Below are 11,491 nucleotides of genomic sequence, written 5' to 3' on the forward strand. Positions count from 1 at the left end.
GGGGGTGGGTGAAAGTAAAAATTTGAAATTGGAAAATATTTTTTAAAAACAAGCTTTAAATTTACTTTTTCATCAAATTTTTTTTTGATTTTCTCAACAAAAAAGTTGTAATTTGAAATTGGAAGAAAGTTTTGGAAAATGTTTTCCTTGATTTTTAAAGGGAAGTCATTTTCCTTGAATTTGAGGAAAATGAGTTGATTTGGAAAACATTTTCCAAAACATTTAACCTAACCAAACATGAGAAAATTGGAAAACATTTTCCTTCATACCAAATACACCCTTTATATGTATCTTCCTTGTGATCTCTTTTTTTCAATTATATAGTAGTTTCTATAATATATATTCCTGTTTCAATTTTATATGTGAACATTTTGATTTTTGAATTCAAATTATGTAAATTTTGATCAATATTTTAAGATCATTCTTTTTTCTCAAATTGACAAGAGAAAGGGGTGGATCATATGTATACCAAGTTCACCTAAATCCAATATATACTTTCAACGTGAATCATAATTTATTAAAATTGCAACAAATACAATATATAAATTCATAACTTTAAAGATATAATTAGTTCGTTACTAAAAACCTTAAATATTTAACCGTATCATACAATCTAAATTCTGAAACTGCCTCTGACATGATAAGAATCACAACTTCTAATACTTTTCATATAACGTTTGAATATCTAAATTATTTAACTTAAAAATATTAAGTCAATCTAATCCAATCCAGCTTCAAAGATAAGTCAACTTTAACTTTCAGAAAGTGAAATATATCACATAAATTGAGACGGAGAGTATTATTTAATTTAGACTATGTTAAGCCATACTTCAACTATATAATCTGAATACACCTATTCAGTTTTTCTTACTTCCAAGAACTTGAAGGCACGTTATAACAATAGCTTTAAAATAATCGTGCAAAGCATAAACTATTTAACTTAATAAACTTAGCAAAATACTATAAATAGGATCATACAATGTGTTTATTTCATCCACATTAATTTAAGTAAAAGCAGAAAAAAAAAATTAAAAAAAATTGGCAAAAATGTCTAAAGCATTGGCACTTGTGGCTGTGTTATTTTTTGTGGCATTTTGTGGTGAATGTTATGGGGAACTTAGATTTGGATTTTACAAAGGAAAATGTGGTATAACAGATGTTGAAGTTGTTGTTAGAGATGTTGTAAAAATATGGCATATTACAAAGAGGGAAAAGGATATTGCAGCTGCACTTCTACGTATGCAATTTCATGATTGCTTTGTTAATGTAAGAAACTTAAATTAACTCTTGCTTTTTCTACTTCTTTAATATCTTTTGTTTATAAGTCCTCCTTTATGGTATTCGGATACAAGATTTTAAGTCATGATAAAAGTAGTTTACCACTTATATTTGTTACTTTTCCCGTCTCACTTTGTGTGGAAGTTGTTTATATTGATCCATGTACAAAGCTTAACAAAAGAAAAAGATTTTTCAAACATAGTGAAAATTCTGGCTTCATATTACTGTGTGAAGTTGTTTGATTTAACACATGAAGCTTGATAAAAGAAGGAAAGATTTTTTTCTAACTTAGTGAAAATTATGGATCCATCACTAAGTGAAGTTGCTTGATTTGACACACGAAACTTAATAAAAGAAGGATTGAAAGAAAATTTTTATTTCTAAATCACGGTTTTAAATATGAAACGACATTTTCAAGGCCATAAAATTATATCATTACGATATTAAACTAGAAGTTTAAGGTTTAATCATTTTAAAGAATAGAATATGTGTAGGGGTGGAGCTAGCTAGCTGTATCAACTATGAATTCTGCTGAATGCAATAGTTTTTGTTCAAATTTTGTATTTGTCTTAAGAAACATTAGTTTATCCTCACTCTGCATATAACAAAATAATTCTATTATTATTTTTGAAATAGACTAAAAAGGAAAGAACGTCTAATGAAATATATATAACAACAAATATTTCCTTGTGGCAATGTGTTTTGACATATACAATACAAATCTTTTTAACATGCTCAATCAAACATGCTTGCCCTATGTAAGAAACTAAAAAGAGAATGCTCACCTTGTTGCTTTGTTTGATTTGATACCTGAATTTTTACCTTATTAGTAATGATTCGATTCTTCACTTTATAATCTCTTCCTCATTTTTTTTTTCAATTTTCTATTGAATCATGTACTAATAATTTTATTATGTACATGATATGAATAGGGTTGTGATGCATCAATTCTATTGGATGGAAACAATAGTGAGAAAAAAGCACTCCCAAATTCAAGTGTTAGGGGATATCCACTCATTGATGCAATTAAAGAAGCTTTAGAGGAAAGATGCAAAGGCCTAGTCTCTTGTGCTGACATTATTTCTATGGCAGCTAGAGATGCTGTTGTCTTGGTAAATTACATTTTTATTCTTTTCATGTTCATTAAAAATAAAATAAAGATATAAGGTATACATAAATTTACTAATTATAAGTCACCCCTATTTAATAATGGTAGATTTTTTTTTCCCTCAAATTTCTTTAATATTAAGGGTATAGTTGAAAATAATTATTAACGTAACTTTAATCCTAAAATTCTTAAGTGACGATTACTTCGGATTTTTATAAGCTCAAGTGACTATTAATTTGGGACTCTTTAACGTAATATTTGTGTGAATATAATGCTTTCGAAACTCATATTAAACATGTCATAATATTTTGTAGTTGTAGAAACTTGTTAGCAAGGGTAAAAAGAGAAGTTTAAATTATATTATTATCAAATAAATTAGAGATTTTATCTTTTGTGATATGCACTCTAATTTGTATTATTTTTTATTATAAAATGTGACAGAGTGGAGGAAAATGGTACAACGTAGAAACAGGTAGAAAGGATGGGAAAGTTTCCTTAGCATCAAATGTGAATCTTCCTTCTCCATCAATTTCAGTCTCTGATTCCATCAAAGTCTTTGGCAATAAAAATCTTTCTTCAACAGATATGGTTTATCTTCTAGGTAATTTCCCATTTTGTGAATTCGAAGTTAAAATTAAGGATAAGTCGATCAAAATCAAGTAACTTGTTTGGCCGTTTTGGTTAAATGAAAAAAGAAGTGATCCTTTTGTGCATTTTAATAAGGAAAGGTAGCCTTTTTAGTTCAAACTTCTCTATTTATTCTATATGATTTTTTTTATTGCGATGATATTCACTAATTTGTGCACTATTTTATTATATGTACATATTACCTTTCACCAGAATAGTCCGATACAAACAAAGGCAAAAAAAAATTGGTTCTACCGAAATCATAACTCTAAAATCGATGACTCTACCCCGCTACTACCTGCTACCTCATAACCAATATGGTCACTGTATACTTTGACTATCAAGACTTAGGCATAGATAAAAAGAAAACTCCTAATTATTTATTTTTATTCTAGTGAAATTTGAACTCTGATATCTGATGATTTTCAATCTATTTTATTGACGGTTACTTCTTTATTTTCATTGAATTAATGTGTGGATTTTCAATATTTCTAGGTGGCCACACTGTTGGAAATACTCATTGCTCACTCATCCAAGATAGGATATACAACTTCAATAATACAGGTGTTCATGATCCAACCATGAGCCAATGGCTATTTTCTGAGTTAAAGAATAAGTGTCCTAGAGTTGCATCCAATAATGTTGACAACCCTATTCCTCTTGATATGAAGAGTCCATCATTTGTAGATAACTCATTTTTTCAAGAAATTCAAAAGGGAAATGGGGTTCTTAAAATTGATCAACAACTAGCATTGGATGGATTGACAAAGAAAATTGTGGGTGATATTGTCAAAGACCCTAATTTTTACACTAAGTTTGGAGAAGCCATGGTGAAATTGGGTAGAGTTGAAGTACTAACTGATGGACAAGGAGAAGTGAGGACATCATGTAGGGTTGTGAATAAGAAGTCATTCTTCTTTGGGTTGTTCAATTAGCACAAGTATTTTTTGTTGACTTATTCTGTATGTTGTTCGGACCCTTCAAAAATGTTGTTCGCATGGAAAGTCTTTGGAGGATGTGATACGCGTGTCTAGCAGTACTTTTGAAGAGTCTGGACAATATAGATTATTGATAGTTTATTTATTTATTGTATTAATTATTATTTTTTTGGTCTTGAGTTGGTGTGGGAGGGGGTGAGTCAAGGAGACTCTTCCTTTCTTGATTCTTTGGCATTTGAAATTTGAGTATTGTTTTTCTTTGTATGAATTCTTTCATGTATTGTGTTGTAATTTGATTGATTCTTAAAACTATTTTTCAGATCAATGAAACAAAAGGAGAATGTCATTTTTCTCTGTACTTTTTACACTTTAATGCTATCATCATGCCATTTTTCTTCTCTCTTATTTTTTTTTGGCTGCACAAAAGACAAACAAAAGGTAAAAATAACTAACAAGAATAAAATAATATTCTAAGGGTGTTTTTGCTATGAAGAAATATTTTTTTTGAAAAATAAGTGTTTTTTAAATTTATTTTCTTGTATTTAATAAGCACAATTTTTTTTTTTGTCACAAGTTCATATATGTAATTTAGAGAAATCTATGGAGGTGGGGGTAGGGAGTGGTGATTGGGGTGGATGGGGTGGTCTTGGAGGTATGTTCGCGGTAAAAAGGAGATAATGTGCTTGAAATATCACTTATGAATTTTTTATTTTAAAAAAAAATATTTTTCTCAAACATTTTAACAACCAAACATGAAAAGAATGAACCATACCAAACACACCTTGAGATATGTTATGAGAAGTTGTAGTCTACATTCCAAGATAAATTAATTTATAGAATGGCCATAAAGATTCGTTTGACTATAGATATTGCCAGTATATATGGGCATATTTTAGGCAAAATTTATTTGATCATAAAATTTGTCAAGATTTGGAAAATTCTTTTGGCAAACCACTTCAAATCTAATAAAAAAAGGATTTTTTTGAGCCAAAATATACTTGTTAAGTTCTTTTATAAAATTTAAACTCATCTCAAATTTTATATAAGAAAAAATCCTATTAATTATGACTTTCTTCAACTATAATTTTATCTACCCAACTCCACAAAGTATTCATCTTTTTGATCGATCATCTCATCTGAAAATGCATGTTCGCACGAAGAGATTGTTATTAAAATATGAGAATATTCTATTAATTAAAGAATAACTACTCATTACCATTGTTATTATTTATTTATATTGTAATTTTGATAATAGATCTTTGTAACTAATTGTAATTGGCTAAAAAGGAAAGTAAGACAAACAAATTGAATAAAGAGAGTATAAAATTACATGTTTTTTTCCAAGTAATTAACATGGGAGTATATCTACAAGAGCGGAGCTAAGTATAGCTGAGGGGGTTCATCCAAATTATATGATTAAAGTTATGTTTTATGTAATATAATAGATGTTGAATCTCTTCAATATCGTGTATTTACTTTTTCATATTTTGTACCATCTTGGCTCCTTATGAATCTTCTTGTGATCTTTGATACTATTAATTAACACTATTTTTAAGCCACATGCTTTGACTATAATATAATATAAATATTCTATTCAAGAACTTGAAGGCACGTTATTGTCACAATCCCTAAGAAATGGTCGTGCAAAGCATACACATTTTACATGTCATACTTCATTATTATCTTAATAACCTTAGAAAAATACTATAAATTGGATAGAAAAATATGTCTCTTTCAACCACATTATATTTGTCAAATTAAAATGTCTAAAGCATTGGCACTTGTGGTGGTGTTGTTTTTTGTGTTATTTTGTGGAAAATGCTATGGAGAACTTAGAGTTGGATTTTACAAAGGAAAATGTGGGGTGACAAATGTTGAAGGTGTTGTCCAAAATGTTGTAGAAACATGGCATTTTGAAGAGAAGGAAAAGGATATTGCAGCTGCTCTTCTACGTATGCAATTCCATGATTGCTTTGTTAATGTAAGAAACTTACATATATAACTCTTGCATTTTCTACTTCTTTCATCTTTTAGTGTCAAATTCGATAGCAGTAGCGGATACAGAGTTTTTATCATGAATATGGAGAACCGTTATTCACTACACTTTCCAATTTATTTTATGTGAAACTATTTAAATCTTTAGTGTCAAATTCTGTAGCAGAGACGGATACATAATTTTTGATCATGAATATGCAGGCGAACCACTATATTCACTACTCTTTCCATCTCATTTTATGTGATGAAGCTATTTGATTTGACACAGAAGTTTTAATAAAGGAGAGAATATTGAAATGTGTGGTTTTAAGCATAAAATGATATTTTATGTGAAACTATTTAATTTGACATAGAAATTTAATAAAGGAGAGGATATCTATTGAAAATGCATATTATTGTGGAGAAAAGGCCCAAAATAGACCCTTATCTCTGTGTTAAGACTTAAAGTCATTCTTATTTTTCACATGGAACACTAATATTCCCTCATGTTTATAACATTAGTCCACTTTTGGTCCTCCAAAACTTTCGTCTATTTTTAACATTAGTTTTGTCCACAATTTAGAGTATGGAATGTTCAATGTTCTTCCTCTATATTTAGTAGAAACAAGAACTCTATGAGGGAAGATGAGAAGAAGAGTGTTCCATTAAGAAAGCTGAATTTAGTTGTGAACTTCGTCACTAATTCACTTGTAGCTAACATAAATTGATCGTTGAGTAAGAGTAACGATACATTTTGTTGTTTAGCTATAAAACTTGTCCGTGGTTAAATCCTATTTTTTTTAGTCCAAACATCATTGTAGCTAATTAAATCAAGAATCAACCTTTATTTGTATTGTTGCACATGAAATCTTACATAATGAGCCTTTAGATCTCAAAAAGTAAAGACAAGTTTGAGGGCGGATCAAAACTGCACCAATACTATAAACATGAGTATTACTAGTGTTCCACATAAGGATAACATTGAGTCTAAACTTGAAGATGAGGGACTATTTTAATCCTTTTCTCTATTTTTGTGCCAATAAATTATGCCATAAAGGGTAAAATAATTTTTTTAATGATAGTTTCCTTTTGACTTTTCTTATTTTTCTCATGAACCAATTCCATAAAATTTTAGTATTATGAAAAAATGAATGTTCTTTATGAAATAATTGTGGTACAAATTTCTATTGTCATTGAATAATATTTTTGCTATATGTACATGATGAATAGGGTTGTGATGCATCAATTCTACTGGATGGACTCACCAGTGAGAAAAAAGCAGTCCCAAATTCAAGTGTTAGGGGATATGAACTCATTGATGCTATTAAAGAAGCTTTAGAAGCAGAATGTCAAGGCCTAGTTTCTTGTGCTGACATTATTTCTATGGCAACTAGAGATGCTGTTGTCTTTGGTAAATTTTACATTTTATTTCATCATTATTACTTCCATATATCATTTGAGAATTTCTATGTTATACTATAAGTAAGTCCTCTGATCGCTATCGATATGATGTGAGGCTGATTTACTAATCGTAACGAACTTAATTTTGTTTCAAAAAAAAGTGAGAGTACCTTTGACCTAGGATGAGAAGAGATTGGGGTCACTTTTTTTTAAACTATAGTTCTCAACAAGGCTCGAAGACCTTTGACTAGATTTGAAATGGATCAGGTAAAACATCCATTTAAAACATGGGCGGGATTAGTTAGTAATTTTCTCTATTTCTTCAATGCTAGCATTGATAGTATATATTTCTTTTTTAATCTGTCTCAAAAAAGAGGGGTAAAACTTATCCGCACCGGGTGTTTACACCAAGCCAATATATGCATGCCATGTGTTTAAATTTATAGTTCATTTTACTTAACCATAATTAATTAACATGTGTTTTACTTCATTAAATCACGTAATAATGGAAATTGCATTGGCTTGGTGTATACACCTGGTGCGGGTAAGTTTTTTCCCACAAAAAGAGCGTTGTTTTCTATATTTAGTAAGTTTTTCAGTTTCAATATTCTATATGACAAGTTTAAGATCACAAGATTTAAATGGACTAGACACATCTTTAATCTAAGATGACAAGATTCAAACGTCTCATTTAGTTTCTTAAACTCCATGCCCAATCAAACTAAAGACTAACGTTTTTTTTTCATGACTTATTTGATTGGCCTTGGAGTTAAGAAAAAACAAAAGATTCCTGAAACTCGTGATCTTAAAAATATGCTATAATATTTGTGTGACTATAATACGATGAGACGTTTAAATTATATTATTTGTGACATATACATGCATCCTAATTTGTGTTGGTTTTGATTATAAAATGTAATAGGCTGGAGGAAAATGGTATGATGTAGAAACAGGACGAAGGGATGGAGATGTTTCCTTAGCTTCAAATGTGAAACTTCCTGCTGCTACAATTTCAGTTTCTGATTCCATCAAACTCTTTGCAAGCAAAAATCTTACTCAATATGACATGGTTTATCTTCTAGGTAATTTCATAATTTTATAATCCTTCATTTTATTGGGATGATGTCTAGTAGCATGTGTGCACCTCGACTATTTTATCATGTACATACTAGCTCCCACCACGGTGAATATATGATCAAAATAAAGAAACTACCTAACACATTTTTTTTTTACTTTTAGTAAGATTTGAACAACGGTCGATCTATGGTTCACATCTCATTATATTGCCCATTAGGACATACCTTTGGATGCACTATCCATTTTAACGTTTTTATTTTACAACCTTTATCTTATTCTAGATTTTCTTTTTATGACAATGGTACTCAAACTTGCTTGCGACCTCGAGTTTTAAGCCATAATCTTCTTTGCTTAGTGCATTTTAAATAAATTAATTATACATATTAAATAAACTTTTAAATACAAATACAAAGTTCGAGCCAGAATTATATATTGAGTTTTGTTGAATCCATAACTCTGTTAGGTGAATCTACCCTATTATGAGTACATGCTACCTCGTAACCCTTAACAAACATGGTCGCTGAATAACTTTGACCATCAAAACTTAGCCAGTTTGAAAGAAATCACGTACTAAAATTTGAACTCTGACGATTTGCATCTCATTTCATTGACCGTTAACTACTTGTTTATTTTCGATTCTAGGTGGCCACACTGTTGGAATTGCTCGTTGCTCACTCTTCAAAGATAGAATATACAACTTCAATAAAACTGGTGGTCCTGATCCAACCATGAGCCCATGGCTATTGGCTGAATTAAAGGAAAAATGTCCAAGAATTTCATTAATATTTGACAACACTTATCCTCTTGATGTGAAGACTCCATCTTTGGTAGATAATTCATATTTTCAAGAAATTAAAAAGGGAAATGGGGTTCTTCAAATTGATCAACAAATAGCATTGGATGAATTGACAAAGAATATTGTGGATGATATTGTTAATGATCCTGATTTTTACACTAAGTTTGGTGAGGCCATGGTGAAATTGGGTAGAGTTGAAGTATTAATTGATGGACAAGGAGAAGTGAGGAAATCATGTAGGGTTGTTAATTAGAAGCCATTTATTTTTGGAGGGCTCAATTAGAAAAAAGTCTATTTTTTTTTGTTTATTTATTTGCTTATTGTATAANGTTGTGTTGGGGGGGGGGGGGGGGGGGGGGGGGGGGGGTGTAGAGGACCTTTCCTTAATTGATTCTTTGGCATTTGAAATTTTCCACGTGGTATGTTTAAGGCCACAAGATTAAAGGGCATTTTGATACATTTGACATAACTTTAATTTAGAACCACAAGATTAAAAATTCTTCTTTTATTTCTTAAACTTCGTTCCAAGTTAAACTAGATCATTCCTTTTTAAACGGAGAGTAATTAAATAACAAGTCTTCTCTACAACTTTATCATGTCCACCGTGCCCATAATGATGAGGTTCTCTTGTTGATAAAAGAGGACTTTTCTTAACGTTTTCTGAACTTAGATTTAAAATGTGTGTAATTCTTTAAATATGTGGTTGAAATTTGTCATGTAAAATATTGAGATCGAAAAACTTACTAAATATAAAGAAAAACACTCCTTTTAAAACAAATCAAAAAGGAAATTAAAACATTTAAACTAAAACGAAGAAAATATAAAAATTAAATTTAAAATCAAATATCTAATAATTTTTTTATAATAAATATAGACTGTCTGAAGTGAACCAGTAAATATTAAGCTAGCTCCACCACTTTGTTAGAGTAGAAAATTTTAAAGAGTTCTCTTTTTTTCTTTAGTTAAGGGCCCATTTGGCCATGCAATATGAAAACATGATTTGAAATCATGATACCAAATCATGAGATTTAAGTTGAAGTTTTGTTTGGACATGCAATTGGAACTTTTTATAGTGTATGTTTTCTCATAAACATAAAATACTTATAAGTTGTAAAATTATTAAAATTGTCCCAATTCTTTATACAATTTTACCAAATAAACAAAGTTTATAAAATCGCATAATACATTATCACAAAACTATTATAAAAAAATAACATTTATTGGTTAAACTTTAAAAAAAATTAAACATAAGTTGTAGAGTACTCTTTAAATAAATTTGATAAAAAATAATGAATTTGGTGAATATAAATGGTAAAGTAAGAATTGATTTGAAGTAATAATAAATTTTATGTTGGTGAAAATAATCATTAAATGAGATATAAATGGTTTAAAAAGTAATTATAAGAATTATAAATTTTATTACATTTACATATAATATAAATGGTTAGTAGATATAAATGTGAGGTTTTTTTACAAATACTTGAGGGTCAATTTTTGTATTTGAAAAATCTCAAATCATGATTTTTGGAGAATTTGAGATCTCATCTCATAATATAAAATCATGAGATGAAATCAACGTCAAATCGCATATCTAAACATTAACTAATATTCATGTATTTGAACTCAAGATAATCAATAATAGTATTTATTTTCAAGAACAATTAAATAAGGCGAAATAATTACCTTATAAAATGACAAAATGTTTTGAAATAAATTAAATAAGTATTTTTAATAATATTGACAACTAATATAAAACTGAGAGAGTTGCTTCCAAAAAATCAGAGGTTCAATACAGGTAGCAATGTGGAAAATCACATATCGCAAGAGAGCTTCAATGGGGTGTAGTCAACTTTCAAATAAGAAACAGATTCGAAGTCTGATGGTAGAGATTTTCTTGTTCTTCCTCTTGGTGATATGACTCAAATGACTATCCATCTCTTGTCTGCTATTCATTGGGCAGAATAGATTTATGAATGCTTTCGTAAATAATTTTAGTTTTAGAAATTCAAATTTTCAAATGGAGCTTAAGTGAGCTTTGGCTTTCGATAAGGAAATTTAATTTGATACGGAAATTTAATAAAGAAGGAAAGGATATTGGAATGCATGGTTTTAAACCTATAACGATATTTTTGTGGAGAAAAGGCCCAAAATAGATCATTCTTATTCCCTTTTCACGTGGAACACTAATATAATTGTCACTCTTGTTTGTAATATTGATGCACTTTTGGTCCTCTTAAACTTTCGTCTATTTTTAACATTAGTTTTGTCCACAATTTAGAGTATGGAATGTTC

General features: G+C 29.3%; 2 protein-coding genes across 2 annotated transcripts; both read left to right on the forward strand.

Annotated features, from left to right (window-relative positions):
• Window positions 1-1,043: 1,043 nt before the first annotated feature.
• On the forward strand, window positions 1,044-3,967 carry LOC125871104 (peroxidase 60-like). The gene is made up of 4 exons (XM_049551702.1): window positions 1,044-1,266; window positions 2,211-2,390; window positions 2,828-2,987; window positions 3,509-3,967. Exons 1-4 carry the CDS (start codon window positions 1,048-1,050, stop codon window positions 3,946-3,948), a joined length of 999 nt encoding a protein of 332 aa, XP_049407659.1. The 5' UTR covers window positions 1,044-1,047; the 3' UTR covers window positions 3,949-3,967.
• A 1,746-nt stretch (window positions 3,968-5,713) lies between these two features.
• On the forward strand, window positions 5,714-9,483 carry LOC125859348 (peroxidase 60-like). The gene is made up of 5 exons (XM_049539080.1): window positions 5,714-5,932; window positions 7,156-7,336; window positions 7,547-7,593; window positions 8,249-8,408; window positions 9,046-9,483. Exons 1-5 carry the CDS (start codon window positions 5,714-5,716, stop codon window positions 9,450-9,452), a joined length of 1,014 nt encoding a protein of 337 aa, XP_049395037.1. The 3' UTR covers window positions 9,453-9,483.
• Window positions 9,484-11,491: the final 2,008 nt, after the last annotated feature.

Source organism: Solanum stenotomum, chromosome 1 (genome assembly GCF_019186545.1).
Source record: "Solanum stenotomum isolate F172 chromosome 1, ASM1918654v1, whole genome shotgun sequence".
Classification (NCBI taxonomy): Eukaryota; Viridiplantae; Streptophyta; class Magnoliopsida; order Solanales; family Solanaceae; genus Solanum; species Solanum stenotomum.